This window comes from Arvicanthis niloticus, chromosome 10 (genome assembly GCF_011762505.2).
Source record: "Arvicanthis niloticus isolate mArvNil1 chromosome 10, mArvNil1.pat.X, whole genome shotgun sequence".
Lineage (NCBI taxonomy): Eukaryota > Metazoa > Chordata > Mammalia > Rodentia > Muridae > Arvicanthis > Arvicanthis niloticus.
In genome coordinates, this window is record NC_047667.1 from 23426786 (window position 1) to 23444422 (window position 17637).

Consider the following 17637-nt stretch of genomic DNA (forward strand, 5'->3'; position numbering starts at 1 on the left):
TTCTGGCTCATTCCTCCACCTGCTAGCCTGGCCCCTGTTCAGAATCCCAGTGATGAAATGGCAAACCTGCTACTCCAGTCACCTCCAGGATGGCACTGTACTGCCGATCTACAACAAACACAGTCCAGGCACTTTCCCTGTTCTCTTCCATTATCGGGTTCTATCACCCACCCTGATACTAGGTCCTGAGCTTTCCAAAGGTTAAGGAATTGGTCTGGAAGAGAGGGGTGATCGGTATTCCTCATAAATCTGCCCTGTCCCCACCATGCTGCCAGAAAAAGCAATTAGAATAATGGAGACAGAGAGGAGATCAAGAATTTCTTGAGTAGTTAGCCCCTTACCCCCAAAAGAACCCTAAAGGAGGACTGGAGGGTATGGGGACACACAAGGGAGCCTACCTCAGTCCACTTTAGATTTTCTAGGCCTGGGACATGATTCACTAAAGGGGAAGCCCTTCCCCCACCCCCACCCCCACTTCAGGGCAGAATTAACACTTCACAATCTGATCTACTCAATCCAGTAGCAGCACCATCTGTGGCTGGGGCTGGAAATGGTTGGGGCTGGAGGCACCCCCATTTTGGGGTACAAATGGCCATCAACTATCTCTCTAGACAAGGAGCTGGAGAGTTTCCCTTGCCCTTGGCCCAAAGCTCTGGGGTCCATTTCTCCCACATATTTGGGATTCTTTGTCAGCTTGGGCACAGAATTTCTACCTTAGTCTTCCTCAGTCCCCTCCTGGCTTTGTCCTGGAGGAGGGCTTGGGGTATTCATCACCCAACAAGCAAGTCTTGCAGGCAAGAGCTACAGACACAGATGATGGGGTTTGGGGGGAGCGAGTGATACTGACAGAGGGGGTGACAAAACCACTCGGACCATCCGGCACACCCAGAGTGGAGGAGACCAGAAGGCCAATTAGTCCAAGCAGGACAGAGTCCCGAAATGGCCTTTTATTGGAAGGGTCATCTCAGTCCTTGGTCCGGGATCCTGGGCCTGATGAGCCCATAGTCCAGACCAAAACAGATCCGGAAGAGGGAAGGTAGCCACACTTGGTGCTCTCCTTCCCTCCCTCCCACAGAATCTCAAACACCTAGAACCTGGGTGCCCGCCACTCACGGAAGGCCTTGGCCACATCCACCAGAGACTTACAAAGGGGGACGAAGTAGGACTCGGATAGTGGGATGCCGAAGGAGTGGATGAGCATATTCTGAGATCCCGGGCAACTGGAAAGTCACAGAGGAGAGACTGGGAGCCAAGGGAGAAAGGGAACGAGCAGGAAGGGATCAGGGCCGGCTGAGCCTGTGAAACCAGGACACCTGCCCTGGGGGGGCCGTGGCTAGTCCCGGAAGGCGGAGAGCATGTGTCCGTAGAGATAGTGGGAGTGAGCTGTGAGAGAAGAGAGAGACAGGCTCTGTGAGTGAAGGTGGTTCCCGGGGCGGGGCAGCGGGTAGGTGCGGCATGCGGCCAAGCACGAAGCGAAGCGGGAAGGGCAAGCCGGGCGATGCTGCAGCGAGGGGGCGGCGGCAGGACGGTCGGGGCGGCGGCAGGACGGGCGAGCGCAGCCACAGCCTGGCCCACTTACCCCGAGCCGGGGGCGCACCCCCGTCAGACCCGGGGCGGGAGGGTGGGGGGGTCAGCAGGAGTAGGTCCGAACCGTGGAGGGCTCCAGTCTCTGCGCCCCCGCCGTCCCGGCTGGCAGGAGTCGGCAGCGGCGGGAGAACACACAGAGCGCGGGTTAGTGCGCGCCCCACCGCAGCGTTAGTGCAGCTCAGCCTCGGCCTCGCCCCTCTCCAGCCCGCTCGGCTCCAGGGTGCGGGGAGGAACCCACTGCCCGCCTGGCACTCACCTTCCGGCATGATCTTCTTGGGCGGGGCGGGTGGAGGCTGCAGCGGACCCAGCGTGGACACACGGAAGCCCGCCGGGAGGGTCTCGGCTGAGGTGCCCAACATGCCACCGCTGTGGTGATCCCGAGGCCGGAAGCGTTTCCTCCAAGAGGGTGCTCGGCGGAACACCTTCTCTTCCCCCTGCACCAAGGGGCATATCGGAGTTGCCACCCCAGTCCCTAAAGCTCTAAGGGGCACTACTTCCGAACACCCCCTCTCTAGCTAGCCCCTAGTGGTTTTGCGTGTAGAATAAATAAGGGCTGAAAATGTTGTAATCATTTAAGCAGTGTTTCACAGAGATCAAGCAGGAGGTCCTTCCTATCAGGTCTGGGCCAGCAGTGAACTCTATTGCTCTACCCACCCCAACCCCACAAACTGAGTGGCTCTACCCACTGCTCTTCCAAAGTACGTTTCTTTCCAGGCTCCCTCTGGGAATTGCTGAGTCAGTCCCAGCAAGCACTGCTCTCCTGCCCTGCTGGGGCCTCCATATAAGATACTACCCAAGTCGCTAGAAAAACACATCCAGGGATCAAGACTTCCGGGATGCCCTTCTTGGTTCTGTCACATTACTAGCAACTGCTCCGGGATTCCGTTTTCTTATCTTCAAAACGGAAATTTCAACATCTGTCTAACCTAGTCAGTCCTCACATTGACTACCGCAGTGAGATCAGAACACGCCAATGATGGGTCAGGAGGCCAGAGACATGCTCCTCCAGAAGATACAGGGGGCAACCACCACTATCTGCTCCCCATCAATGCCAACCAAGTTTCCAAAATCACCTCCTCTGCAGTGGGCTCCCAGAGCCCTAATCCCACAGGATGGGTCACTGAACAGGCCACCCAACACGCCCGCCGGAACCACAGCTCACTGCCCTGTAGCCAAGCCTCATCTTCAGCCTGTGTTTTCAGAACTGCACTGACCCGGTGACACAGGAAGAGTGAGCAGGAACAGGGGCACTGACCCCTGTTCCTGTCTCAATGATTCCTCCAATCTCCACCCTCAGGATTTGTAATCTGTGCCCTTGGGGTGACCAATGCTCTAATCACTTGTCCCAGACCTGTCCCAGAAGCATTTACATGCACTTTCAAGATGATTTGCTGTTTCCTTCCCTTTGCCCCCTTCCCTTGTTCCCCTCAGTCACCTCCTGTCTCTAGTCCTATTTTCTTCTCCTTTCTTTCATGTTCTATGCTCCATGGAGCAAGCTGCAGGTTTTACTGCTGGAAAGAATGTATCCCGGGATCCTGGTGTGTCCTATCTGGGAGTTCTGTCTGCCTCAGTTAACTGTTAAATGAATGGATAACAGGAATGTCATTCCTTAATTTGACAAGGTCTGAAGATGGAGAAAGTAAAAATAAATGGGGGGGGGGGGACAGAGGGGAAGGAACACATGTGGTATGTCTGTGAAGTCGGAGGACAACTTTGTGGAGTTGATTATCTCTTTCTATCTTTATGTAAGTTCCAGGGATCAAACTCAGGTTGTCTGGCTTGTATGGCAAGAGCTTTTACCTGCTGTGCCATCTTGCCAGGCCCAGGATCTTTTTGTTTGTTTGTTTTGTTTTGTTTTTCGAGACAGGGTTTCTCTGTGTAGTCCTGGCTGTCCTGGAACTCACTCTGTAGACCAGGCTGGCCTCAAACTCAGAAATCCGCCTGCCTCTGCCTCCCAAGTGCTGGGATTAAAGGCATGCGCCACCACCGCCCGGCTCCAGGAACATTTTTAACCTGCTTAAAGCCAGATCAGCTAAGGCAGACCGGAATGGGAAGGTCAAGGAAGAAAGGAAACAGGTAGGGTGGAAGAGGAGGAGAGAAAGTGCTCACAGGGGCAGGCTGTGGCCCTGGGATACATCACAGCTCAGAACATCAGTCTTCCCTGAACTCAAGGGGGAGGTCTGATGAAATGACAGTCACAGGGCTGTTTCTGCACATGGGAAAAGCTGAGCATGCAGAATGAATGCAAAAGTAAACAGAAGGGCGAAACTACAGAGAGACCAGGGGTGACAGAGGCCTGAGCTTTGTTTAACGTGTCTACCTGAGGAGCCTCAGTCAGCTCCTCAGCAGAGCACCTGTCCTCAAAACACCACAGGGCTGGAGGACAGGCCGCTATCTCACCAAGCAGGGAGAGGAGCAGTGGCGCCTGAGACACAAAGACAGAAGAACCACCCCCATAGATATGGCTTCCAGGAAGACCTTTGACCCTGCATGGTTGAGAGGGCTGAGCCCTGAGGTGGAAGATGCTTGAGGTATAGCACAGGGGTTTGATTTTTATACTAGAAATGAGTTTCACAGAGACTTCTCTTCAGCAGACCACTGCTACCCAACCACAGGCCTCCTCTTCACAGCTTCCTTTCTCCGTCCCTTCCAGCTCTCCTCCCTCAGGCCAGTCACTACTCATCAGCCCTGGAGCAGGAGACCTCATGACCCTCTATCCAAGCAGCCAACAACCAAGGCTCTGACTTCCTATCCAGGTACTCACGTCATCCAGTTTCCTGTCTGTGCCCAAGGCCAACAGGTTACTGAACTCTCTCTCCATCACTTGGCGGGCCTGAAAGCCATAGGGTGAGAGGGAAAAAGAGGAGTTCTAGTTAATAACACCATCTTACCTTTTAAAATTTACATTGATTCAGTGTTTATAATCACACATTATTCAGTGTGTCTGTGTGCACACGCATACACACATTTGCAACTATGTACTGTGTAAGTCAGAGAACAACTGTAAGACTTGCTTCTCTCTTTATGCAGGCCCCAGGGATAACACTTAGGTGTCAGGCTTGGTGGCAAGTGCTTTTACTTGCTAAGCCAGCTCACCAACCTCATCCTTTTCTTTTTTCTTTTTTTACATGGGGGTGGGGGGTGGGGGAGAGTATGCGCATCACAGTAAATGCATGTGGTCAGAGAATAACAAATAAGAATTGGTTCTCTCCTACCATGTGGATTCTGGGGACTGAAGTCAGGTTGTGACTGGTGGTGGCAAGCACCTTTACCACTGAGCCACCTCAGTTTCCTCCTTTATGGCATCTTTCAGCTGTTTCCTAGAGTCTAAGGGCAGGGGCCCAGTGTGCTTAACCACTGGAAAGCTCACACACTTTCCTGAGGCTCCTGCTTCCAGAAAAATCACTAATAGTGTCCTACTAAAAGTCAAACTGTTAACCTTGGGGTTCTTTCATAGGGAACAAATTAAGAGGGAAATCAATGTCCTTTTAAAAATAGGATCTCAGAGCACACGAAGAGACAGGCTTTACCTATTGGGGAAAAAAAAACTACTTTCACTAACCGGACTCGGGGAGTCATCAATAACAAGAAAGGGAGAGGACCGGAAGCTGGGAGGGAGGCTCAAGTGGGAACTGGAGAGAGGTTACAGTAGATAAAGGTGTTCAAAGTAGGTTATACAAATATATGCAAATATATGAGCCAATAAAAATTATTATTTTAAAAGCCTATATTTTGTCTTGAAAGGAAAAGTCACAGCTCACTACCCTTTGGAGGGCGGGAGCAAGAGAGATGGACAAGCATGCACAGCAAGGAAAAGCAAGCCTTCCCAGGAGGAGAGAAATGAACTCAGCTCTGTCAGGTGGGTCCACATTATAAACTCGAACTAAAAGAAGCCCAGGGATAGTGGTAGCCCTGAGCTGTGTGGCCCACACACAGTTTTCTAGGCTCCTCAAAATTACTTATTAAGGAAACTTCCAGAGTGGGTAGAGAGATGGCTCAGCAGTTAAGGGCACTTGCTGCTCTTGCAGAGGTCCTGGGCTCAGTTCCCAGCGCCTAAAGCTGAGAACCAACTGCCTATAACTCCAGTTCCAGGGAACTTCTTCTGGCCTCTGCAACACCAGCATATATATGATACACCTACATACATACATGTAGGTACACACACATATACACACATACATACATGCACACACATAAAAGAAAAAAGAAAGAAAAAAAACAGGGGTTTTCAAAACTTTCTGTCACCAGATATTTTCAATGGTTGTTCATGGAAGATTCCATACTGGTTCAGCTGGGTGATGGTGGTGCACACCTCTAAACCCAGCACTCTAGGAAGCAGAGGCAGGTGGATCTCTGAGGCTAGCCTGGTCTACAGAGTGAGTTCCAGAACATCCAGAGCTACATAAGAGAAACCCTGTCTCAAAAAACAAAGAAGAGGAGAAGGAGGAGGAGAAGAAGGAACAAGAGGAAGAAGAAGAGAGAAAGGAGGGAAGGGAGGAAAGAAAAGGAGAGAAAGGGAAAGAAAGAAACATGCATCCTGAGACAGGTAGCAAAAGAAAGAGAAAGTCCATTCCTGGGAGAAATATCAACCACAGAGTTCTGTAGGGATAGTGTTTGTCAGAAATGGCAATATTATGTCTTACAAATGATCTAAAAGGAAAATATTTCAAATATCTTCTGGGTAGTGGAGGGTTAAATTGATATGTCTCAACTGCAGAAGCCCTTCTGAGGGCCCTGGCAGGCAGGAAACCTGCAGATGGAGTTAGAGGTGGGCAAGTGTAGAGAAATTACATTTGGAGGAAATCCAAACTTCTACTGGAAAAGAAAGGTTCCAAGCTATGTGTTCTGAATGGTCAATAGGAGTCACAGCTAAGAGTCTGCAAACACAGTGACCCTGTACGCTGTCACTGTCCCAAGGCCAACACACCATCCAGAACCAAGAGACAACACAACCCCACCTTCCCTCAAGCCAAAAAGTGTCTGCTCCCAGAATAGCCAGCACAGCCAGTGGCTGGATTTCAAAAGCGATCTGACAGCTGCAAACAGTTCAGACAAGGGCAGCTAAAACGATCAGGAGCAGCGAGTCTACACAAGGGAAGGCTAAAGGAATTAAGACCATTCTGTCTGGAGAGACAAAGGCTTGTGCCCAGAGCAATATAATCAGAGTTTATGAAATTCACAGTTCTTATAAAAGGGGAAGCTGGTCAAATACAAACATCCTCACCAACCTGAACTGTAGGGAAGAGGCGAATCTTTCCCCAGGGGACGCCTGGCAGAGGCATATTTAGGACAACTAAAATCAGGAAGTACTTAACCCGACTGTGAGTACGGCTAGGATCCATTACCTACAGGAAGTTAGAAGGGCCAAAAATATAAATAGGGTCAAGAGAATTTAGATCTATCCTTAGGTAACAGTTACAACAGTAATTATGAAATGTAATTGAAGGAGATGTCTAATCTTTTGAGCTGCTGACAGGGAGACAAAGGCCTGCCATGGAGAGTCTCTGAGCTGTGCTTACTGGTAATATTTAGTCTGCTGAAGCCTAGGGCCCCAGAAGCAGATCCCTAGGCTAGCGGACAAAAGAGATACAGGTTCTCGGGTCCCTGTGAGGCCTGGGGCTTGTTCTTCCCTGTGGTAAGTTGGGTCAAAGAAGCAATTTGAAGAAAAAAAAAGTCACAAGCTTTGGTTATGAGATTGGCTTGGGAAGAGCTGAAGTAACCCAGAGCCAGGTGAAGAAAAATATCTCACAAGGACCACTCAGAGGTCTAAGACACAGCACCCCCTTGAGATACACACACACACACACACACACACACACACAGAGATGGGAAAGGTGCTGACTGACTGAAGGGCTACCTGGGTGTTCTGTGTGGGGATCTGCAGAACCAAGGCCAGTGTGTTGTGGTCAAAATTCTCATCCAGGGCCAGCAGCGCGCCGTGCACACCACTCTCGTGTAGGTTTCCTGCATAGTCCCTCAGCCCTATGGACTGGACCCAGTGAACCACCTGGTCATTGGTCCACACCAGCACATCTGGAGGACAGAGGAAGAAGTAGACAAAAAGGAAACACACTGGCCCAGGTTCTTCTAGAAGTAAAGGCTCCTAGACACAGAGCCTTGCTTACTCTGTTCTGTAGCCCCCACCCCATCCGTAACTTCCCACATCTTTCTGTCCTCCATGGCATCTGGGCTTCTGCAGAGCCAGATCTACCTCACTGCATCTCTGTTGGCCCAAGACACTTTTCTCCCAGGAGTCCCAACATGGGCCATCCCCCAACCAGAGGCCAAAGTGGCTTTATTTTTTTCAACCCTCAGAGTCTTATGTAAAACCTGCCTCTTTCCCATCCAATCCTCCCTCTCCCCCGCCCCCTTCCCCCCCAGAGCATCAACTTCTATGAGCACATCAGTCCACAGTACCATCACATCTGTCTGCTCATCTGCTCAGTGGCCACTGTCTGAGGGAAGTGGAACCACGTCTGAGTGTATATGGAATATGTCTATAGCATCAGGTAGGCTGTGGTTGTATTCACCTTTCAGATTTGAGTCTTCCCTGAGGCACACTGAGCCGCAGGCTGAGGGCGAAGGCAAGATTACTCTTGATCTCAAGCTTACTGACCAGCTTACCCTTGATCTCATGCTGGCTCTCTTCCCGCCTCTTCTCCAGCTCCTTCCGGTCATAATTCAGCCTCTTCAGACACATGATGCCATACTGAAGACTGGTTCTGCAGGCACACAGCACCTGAGCCAGGGCTCTGGTGTGGCTACATGCTGCCCACACCGGCCCCAATGCTATAGTAGGTACAGTGCATTCAGACCCACTGCATACAGCACAAAGAATACTCTGGTGCGCCCCCACCCCCACCCCCATGCTCCTGCCCCTATGGCTTGCACCTGATCTGAGGTCTGCTTGCCTCCTACTTCAGTCAGCCTGTGCAGGTTAATTTTGACTGTCACCTTGGTAACCTAGATTAGTCAAATGCATCTCTGGATTGTCTTCAAGGGCATTTCCAGAGGCGATTAAGGAAGATGGTGAGACCCATCCTGAATATGGGCAGCTTCATCCCACAGAGACCAGATGGGAGGAAAGGTGAGATCTCAGCCTAAGAGCCCGGACATTCTCTCCACTTTCCCCTTCACAACGGGCTCAAACAAGGAGCAAAAATAAATGCTTCCTCTCCTAAGCTGTGTCAGGAATTCTGTTACTGTAAGAAGACACTAACAAGGGGCCTGACTGGTAGAAGGGCTCTGGATGACACAGACATGTCCCTTCTTCACAGACACTGGAATGATAAAGATCATTTCCATTCACAAGTCAAAGAAGAAAGACATCCAAGTCACTCCAGATTGCCATTTCACTCAGTCCTTTCAATGGCCTACAGGATGTCAACGACCTTGTTCCCTTACCTGACCAACTTGTTCTCTCTGCTGACACCATGCTGTCCCCAAAACGCAGAAGGCTTCTGAGACCTGGATGTCTCAGGGCCTTTGCACTGGTTCTTATGTCTGCCCAGAACGTCCCACCCCCAATTTGCCAAAAAGTTCATCTTTAAGTCTTTGTTCAAATGCCCCTTGCTCAGTTCGATTCACACCACACCACCATCACCTCCACATCACACTCACACATTAACTTGGTCTCATTTTTTCCTAGCTCCTTAACTCGCTTGTCTCGCCAAGTCAGAACGTACCCTTCATGGGGCGGGACTGTTTAGCTCACTGGTCACAGGTCTCCAGCACATCCTAGGTGCTCTATCATGGGGCGGGACTGTTTAGCTCACTGGTCACAGGTCTCCAGCACACCCTAGGTGCTCTATCATGGGGCAGGACTGTTTAGCTCACTGGTCACAGGTCTCCAGCACATCCTAGGTGCTCATCTATAAGTGCTTAATGAGTAGATGAGACAATGTACATAATGTACAAAATAATGTACAAAAGGCCGCAGTAAGCAGAGAGTGAACAGAAGTCAGACGGAGAACCATGGATTAGAAGGGCCCACAGCCCTTAGTCCAAGCCTCTCCCAATCTAGGTCTCACCCTACAGCACGTCCACAGTGGTGACAGCAACAGCAGAACCCCTCCAAGGCAGGGCAGCTCCTTTACACGGGGACAAATGTAAGGGCCTTGCCTTGACAGGGCCCCTTTCGCCTTCTGGGGTTTTCCCTCACGCAGAGGAACAGAACAGAAGGCCCCTCCTAACTCCAACCACTTTGACATTAAACTATACAGACTACTCCCAACGCTCTTCTGCCCGGAACACTCATAGCTCAGAGACACGTTTCTCGGCGGCCTGTATTGATGGCTCAAGCGGCTGTCTTAAGCTCTGGATGACTATAACGAGGCATAAACACATACAGCTCTGATGGGAAATGCTCCTGACACTAGTTTCACTGTAATCTTTTACACAGTTCCTATGACTTTCTAAGCTGTTGTACAACACGGCAAAACTAGAAAACCCTTGACGTTAGGTCACGATGGGCTTGAATGCCAGCCCTGGCACAGCCTACCAGAGGGCACAGGGCATCTCCAAGATGGAGTCCTGCCTCTCTTTCAGAGTTGTAGTGAGGATGAAAAGCGACAATGACTAAAAGGGCCCAGTATGTCTCAGGGACAGAGAAACAGGACCACCGTTAGGAGGGTAGGTGTGGTTGCTGTGGGGCAGGGGTCTACAACAGCAGAACCCTGCTCAATGGAGCATCCCGGTGCAAGAAGCACTGGGTGAGATGTGAAAAGATGAAAAAGATTAGCCGTTGGCTAAGTGAGCAGGTAGAGGCAACCTCTCCTGGATTTGCTCCCTCTGTTGGTAAATGCCCCTTCCTTGTCATAAAAATAATGTTTGTTTGTTTGTTTGTTTGTTTGTTTTGTGAACGTCTCCAAAAGTACCTTGGTGGGGCAAGCCTGTAATCCAAGGTGTTCCGTAAGCTGATGCAAGAAGACCCCAAGTTCAAGGGTTATTACAGAATCAGTTCAAAACCAGACAACTTAGTGAGACTCTGTTTCAAAATACAAAACTGGCCAGGAGGCCAGGGGCAGAGGCACATGCCTACAATCCCTACATTTGGAAGTGGAGACAGGAGGATCACAGTTATCACTGGCTACATAGAAAGTTTAAGGCCATCCTAGGCTACACGAGTCCTTGTTTCAAAAAAGGGAGGGATGCCTGGGGGTATAACTCAGTGTTGGCATGCCTTATGCCATGCCTGTGTAAAGACCCTATGCTACATCCCAAGCGTTGCAACAAAAGGGAAAAAAAATCTAAGCCAGTGGTAGCACATGCCTTTAGGCCCAGCACTAAGAAGCAGAGGCAGGAGGATCTCTGAGTTCAAGGCCTGGTCTACAGAGTTCCAGAACAGCCAGAGGCTACACAGAGAAACCCTGTCTGAAAAACTAAAAAGAAAAAAAATCCAGACCCATGAGTATCCTTCTGCAGTCAGACATGAGGGCTCACATCTGTGACCCCGACCCCAATACCTGGAGGAAGAGACAGGAAGAGTGCTTGAGTTCAAGGCCAGCCTAGGCTACAGAGTGAATCCTTGTCACCAGGCTCCCACAGGAACAAAGGCCGTGCTACTGGAATAACGGGAGGAGTGGAAGCAGGGTGACTGGCAAGGGCAAGCTGTGTGGTGACACCTCAGAAACCTGCAGCACTGGAGCTGCGGGGCTTCTCTACAGCCCTGCGGCAGGCTGGCTTTCTCCCCAGTCCTCCCAGTGGGGCTGTGGGAGGGCTCCCACCCTCCTGGTAAGACTGCAGGGCATTCTCTAGCACTTCAGGCACATGGCAGACTGGCCGAGGAGTAGCACATCTCTCAGCCTGTCAATCACCCCAGAGGAGACAGGTGCAGCTGGGCCTGGCAGTCTCCCAGGGAAAGACAAAGACTCCCTTTCAGCCCCAGTGAGGGGCAAAGGGCAGAGAAGACATAGCTTCCCTCCCCTGCAGCCCTCACAAGTCCCTGCAGGGTCAGAAAGGCTAGGGGCCCAGGACTGAACTTGAGTCTGCAGAATTAGTTCCCCGCCTGTGCTCTGCCATCATCCCTAAGGTGCTGCTTCCCGTCCTCCTTCTCCTCATCCAGGAAGAGGTCAATTAGATCCTGTCCGGATTTATATTTCTATGGTGTACTCTGGGCAATGGTGACTCGTGCCTTTAATCCCAGCACTGGGAAAGCAGAGGCAGGCGGATCTCTGTGAGTTCAAGGCCAACCTGGTCTACAGAAGGAGAGTTCCACGACAGCCAGGGATACATAGAGAAACCCTATCTCAAAAAACTAGAAAAAGCTATGGTGTATTAACTGGAAGATGTCCACCGAGTCTTGAAAGAACTAGAAAAGCCACACACAATGCCACTTGCAGTCTTACTATCAACTTGAGACAAAGCCAGGGCTTAAGTGAGAAGTGGGTCTATATAAAGCTGGGTAAAAACATCTGACACAGTCAACTCTGAGAGCCGTTACCATCAACCTTACTCTCCAGAGCTGCTGGGACCAGGCAGGGATGCCGGTTGTTGCTAAGGAGCTAGATGAGAAGCAGGCTGGAGGGGCTGCTGTGTCCAGGCTGCAGTGTGCCCACGGATCATCTTCCAAAAGAAGCCAGAATACCAGATACTCAGATACCAACTACTGTTAAAACACTGACAATGGAAGCTGGAAAGACGGTTCTGTGGTTAAGAGCACTTGCTGCTCTTCCAGGGGACTTTGGTTCAGTTCCCAGCACACACAAGATGGCTCACAACAGTCTGTGACTCCAGTTCCAGAGGGTCTGATGTCCTCTTCTGGCCTCCACAGGCAAAAGGCACATGTGCAGTTCACAGACATACATGCAGGTAAACAACCATATACATAAATAATCAAAATTAAAACAAAAACAAAATGCTGGCAACCAAATTCATGATTTTTAAAAAACATGGGCCAAACAAAATGTATCTGTAAGTCAACTACTCACAGGCTGCCAGCTTGGGACTCTACCATGACATGTTTGGACAGATCTTTTCATCAAAAGAAGGAGAGGAGTAGATGGCATTCTGCATAAAGGAACAGCAGTCCAAAGCAGAGGAACTCCCATTGAGGACACAAAAGCACAACAGGCCCATTGCCCTGGGATGGTACGGTGGTCCCTCATGTGTTTGAACACTTGGTCACCAGATGGTCATACTGCTTGGAAAGGTCATAGAACTCTTAGAGCCTCATTAGGTGAAGTAAGCCATGGGGTTGGCTTTAGAGTTTTACAGCCTTAAGGTATGAAGGTCATCCCTAAAAGTGGGTAGACTGTACATAAAGGAGAAAGCCAGACGAGCACAAGCGTCCATCCCCGTCTTCTGCCTGACTACTAATGCAAAGTGACCGGCCACCTCATGCTCCTGCCACTGTCTTCACTTGTCCATCATGATGGACTGTACCCTGCAACCATGAACTAAAATAAGCCCCACCTTCTTACGTTGCATTTCACAAGGTATTCTGTTACAATGATGACGTGACCTAGAAGCAATGCAATACCTAAGTTCAATGGCAGATCCAGGCAGATTCAAGCCCAGAGACAGGCAAGGAAATTCAGAACGAGTGAAAATGCTCAAAGCCGATGCTAATGAATCACCTGTGTCCTGAGGGTTAAGGTAACAGGATCAAAGTCACAAACTGCAGAATATGACAAGAATGTGAACAGAGAAATAACAGAGAAAGCTATTACCACCTAAAGCAGGCCCTGGAAAGAGACAGGGTGTCCATTCCATTTCTGAAGACAGAGCCCTGGGGCTGGAGGAGACGCCATACACCAGGGAAGTGGCCCTGGCTCCAGCCTGGCTCACCTATGGAAACTGTCCACCATCTTGAGGTGGACACGCAGGTCCTTCTTGGTGAGGTGATCCAGCATGCGTGCATCCACCAGGCACTCCATAAAGTAACTTCGGTACTGAGGGAGCCCCAGGCTGGGCAGCCATTCATTTCCAATCCATTCGTGATTCATGTCTCCATAGGCCAGGGTCTAGGGACATGAGATGGAAGAGGACATCGTGGGGGCGAGGAGGAGGTAGGCAGTGACAAAGGTTACAGATGGCATATCGAATGGAGAGAAACACCAATCACCTCTCCACCCATGAGAGAGGTCAAGCTGTTCAATAACATTTTAGCTTATTTGTACTAAGGGGCTGACAGTGATCGGAGGTGACAGAAGTATTTCAGGATCTCAAAATGACCCAGGTCTACTCAGGTATTGACTGTCTACACCAGGGGTCCTCAAGCTTCCTAATGTAGCATGGTGACTCCCAACCATAGAGTTACTTCATTGCTATTCCCTAACTGTAATTTGCTACTGTTAGGAATCGTAGTGTAACTATCTGACATTTGACCCCCAAAGTGGTCGACAACTTCTGGCCTACATTAATGAAGAAGAGCAATTGTCCAAGGAGCACGAAAACCAGCCTTTCCTGCCACCTCTGAAAGGCAAAGTGTAGTGGTGTGTGGACAACTTGCCAACTTATGCCAACTCCAAACCTGCTGAGCCAGAGGAGAGGCAGCCAGGGTATAGCGGCTCTGCAAAGGATGGCACCGGACTCTGGGGAATGGCTAGCTTTGCGGTCCAGGGAATGACTAAATGTTGGCTGAAGGCAGGGAAAAAAACAAGCAAAGAGTGTCCTGTGCCTGAGTAGCCAGTGTGCTTCCCCTAAGGCACGCTTATCACTTGAGAAATTCTCTGGGTCCCTCACTAATGTTCCCACTCACGATGTCACTTGCCTCAAGAAGCCTGCACTATAGGCATTATCTCTGCAGAGTGCAAACAGGGGCTCCCTGACCCTGGGCTTTAGAAAGATTCAGTTTTGATAGCAACCTTCTACCACCATTCCTGTACCCTGCTGGACGTCTTCACACAGAGCAGTTCTGTCTTAAAAGGAAACTGTACGTGCTGATGTATGTAAAATTATACACCCCATATGTTTATTACCAAGCACACAAATGAAGTTACCCTCTGTGGTCCCCATCCAAGGGCAGAACTACAACAGCCTCTGCCCTTTCCCCTGCATCCTGTTCCCTATGGCCCTGCCCACACACAACTGCTACACCCGATTGTCTACCATTCATAAGAAAGAAGGCTTTAGCCTGGTGGTGGCGGCTCACGCCTTTAATTCCAGCCCGTAATAGGCAGAGGCAGGTGGATCTCTAAGTCCAACACCAGCCTGGTCTACGGAATAAATTCTGTGTAGCCAAAGCTACACACAGAAACCCTGTCTTGAAAAACCAAAGTGGAGAGGGCTTTACAATTACCAGTGCATACATCTGCTGAACAAAACATTATTAACTTTGTGTGTTTTTTGATTTACCAAGTTCTATGACGACATCAGCATTTTTTTTCACTAACCACTGCATTTCTGATTCCTCTAGTGTTTTATGATGGCAACGTGACGTCACTGGTGTGGTCAGCGGGTGCAAGCATGGCTGCCCTGCCTCGCTCTCCACCACAGTACCATCGTCCCACACTGCTCCTGTGTTTTTAAACATCGACCTTCCTTTTATCCCATTAAACCACTCTTTAATGTTATCCCTTTACTCATTTAGAAACTGCAGGCCAGCCAATCCTAGTAGGTGCTCAGTAAATATTTGTTCAGGAGCGTGACCTTTGGAAGGGTAAGGAACGGAAGAGGATTGTCTGAATCTAAGACTTGTCATTCGTGAGCAGAGAGTCCAATTGTGAAGGCTCCAGCATGCTGGGGGATCAGCCCCCACCCCCACCCCCAGGACTCCTCAGCTGCCATCCTACGAAAGCAGAAAAGGGATGAAAAGGAGAAGTTTGGGAGTTGGGAGGGGAAGGAAGTTTGTCCAGGGTTGCAAGTGACAAGGACATGCACACACTGGATTCAGCCAGGTATGCCATTTAGAGCCTGGTGGAAGGATGTTGCCTTGACCTTCAGAGAATAGTAGTTCTGATGAGGGAGGAGAGGTCTTACCTGAGCCCAGCTGCCCTCCTCACTGTCCTAGCAGGAACCAGTGCCGCATGTCAGGGGAGACATGAAAGTCAAGAAATCTGGAGCCTCCACCCAGGCTCCACAAAAGAGGGGGAAAGACATCCCAGTAGCTAGTAGGTGACCAGAACAGCTTGTTGGGACAGTTGAGAAAGCTGGTGTATACATACATGTTTGTGGAGAGGGAAATACATTTGTGTAGCAAAAACCTGTTTCCAGGTTCCAAGGTTTGCCTGCTCCCTACTTCCTTCTTTCCTGCCAACCCACCAAGGACCAAGCCTTCAACATGGAGTTTGTGACTCAGGCTCATAACAGGGCAGAGCTTTCTGTAGCCCAAAGCTGCTAAGGGTCTTATGACTGCTGGAACAGAGCCTGCAACATACACAACAACGATTCCTAATCTCATCTTGCCTACCCACAATCCTCCACCCTGAGAACAGAACCAGGCAATCAGGGATGCTAGACCTCTGCCAGCCCCTCTGGCTTCCCACGTCTTCTACTTAATCTTCATGGGTGTCACTGGTCCTTGGGCCAAGGGGCAGACTCACTGTTTTGGTAGATGTCGCCAGAGTTTCCATCTCTTCGTGGGTTACCCAGACATTCCCTGAAGACTGCAGGCAGAGAGGAAGGCATCCTAGTCCTTGATAGCCCCCACCCCTCAAGACCCCCAGAGGAAGCCCCAAGTACAACTTTCCCTTCCCTTGACTCCTCCCATGTGCCCAGCCAATCGCTCCCCACAGGCTAGCTCTAAGCAATCTATCCTAGAAACTACCCCCAGATCTGCAGTTATTGTCAGGTAGGCAAGAGAAATGGAGCCTATGGGTAGCCCGTGGGAGAGTGTTTGGTGGAGAAGTTAAAGCAGGGCTCAGTGCTCCCAACTTTCTAAAGACCAGTGGGAGACTGTACAACTATGTCAGGGCCTTTGTCGATCTGTGGATGAAGGAGGCTACTCACAGTCCTGGAGGTAGGCGGAGCTGAGGGGCTCGTCAGTGACACCATCTCCTGGATGGCCAGGCGGAGCTTGAGCCTGTGCAGGGCATTGCTAATGCCGATCTCCCGCTGGATCTCCGTGTCCGACAGGGCGGACATGATGGCGCCACTCTTGACATTGGCCCGGCAGGCTGCCACATACCAGGCAGGCATCCCCACCCAAAGCTACAAACACGGGGCACAAGGGAACAACAACTCAGCATCATTTGGGTGGTTTACTCCGGGGACAGCCTGACGGAAGAATGAGTCTGCCTGTGAAAGACTGATGTCTCTGTAACTTGCTCTTTTGTTCTTGGTATGGCACATATGTATTTATCTGGGAGAAATACTCTGGTAAAGTTATAGAGGCATCACACCTGCTGCTTAGGAGTCTTCATCCCACCAAACCAAGGTGCCCAGCAAACCCCAAGAGCAGACACAATGACTTAGGTTCACAGAGGACTATCCTGATGGGTAGGAATGGGAAAACCAGCCTCGCGTGGTCCTCCCTCCAGACCCAGAGCATCTCCCCTGCCCAGGCTCACCTCCAGCCAGGAGACCACCGTGGGGCCATCCCATTGGGCAAAGGGCATTCCTTTTCTGCGAGCATCTTCAAGCAGCTGGTGTCTTGGGGGAGGAACAACAGGCTCACTAGTCTTTTGTTCTCTCAACCAGGCTGGGTCCTGGGGACCACTCCAGGCTGGGCCAAGAGCTGCCATTTGCTCTTTCCCAGACCCCCACCCTTGAATTCTTCTGCTCTATTCCTGAAGCAATATGAAACTTCAAAGTGGGTCGGGAAACACCCTGCATGCGCACAGTGCTCTCACACCTCACACACACTGACTTAGCCATCTCCATGTGCCCTGCAAAAGAACCATAGGCCCCGTATTACTCTCCCACAGCCTTCCTGCTCCCTGCTCCCTAGGATCGTCCTAAGGCCTTGCTCTCAACTCAGGACGGCTCAGGTGTGCCCGTATGGAGTCCACCAAGTTTTGCTGGACTCTATCTCTCTGAGCTCAAAACGGGGGAGGAAAAGCAGCTAGGGGCCTGGACCACCCTAGCAGCACCTCGGTCTAAGGCTCTTACTTCTTTTTCAGTCGCCGGTCCTTCTCTGCCTGGGTCCCCAACTTGGCAGGTACCATTGGT

General features: G+C 50.5%; 1 protein-coding gene across 4 annotated transcripts in view; it reads right to left on the minus strand.

Moving 5' to 3' along the window:
* Positions 1-929: 929 nt before the first annotated feature.
* The window catches only part of Ppfia4 (PPFI scaffold protein A4), a 46837-nt gene continuing 30129 nt past the window's right edge, over positions 930-17637 (minus strand). The window contains exons 18-28 of one of the 4 annotated variants that reach the window (XM_076941228.1): positions 17578-17637; positions 17037-17118; positions 16477-16677; positions 16071-16133; positions 15508-15534; positions 13375-13550; positions 8212-8309; positions 7445-7620; positions 4352-4420; positions 1844-2021; positions 930-1383 (exon numbers count right to left, since the gene is read on the minus strand). The exon at positions 17578-17637 is cut by the window's right edge and continues 34 nt beyond it. In XM_076941228.1, coding sequence (XP_076797343.1) covers positions 1334-1383; positions 1844-2021; positions 4352-4420; positions 7445-7620; positions 8212-8309; positions 13375-13550; positions 15508-15534; positions 16071-16133; positions 16477-16677; positions 17037-17118; positions 17578-17637 — 1180 coding nt within the window. In that variant the 3' untranslated portion in view covers positions 930-1333. Of the gene's footprint in view, positions 1384-1606; positions 1690-1843; positions 2022-4351; positions 4421-7444; positions 7621-8211; positions 8310-13374; positions 13551-15507; positions 15535-16070; positions 16134-16476; positions 16678-17036; positions 17119-17577 lie in introns of those variants that run through there. The other 3 variants (XM_076941227.1, XM_034513178.1, XM_076941229.1) reach the window with 3 other exon arrangements.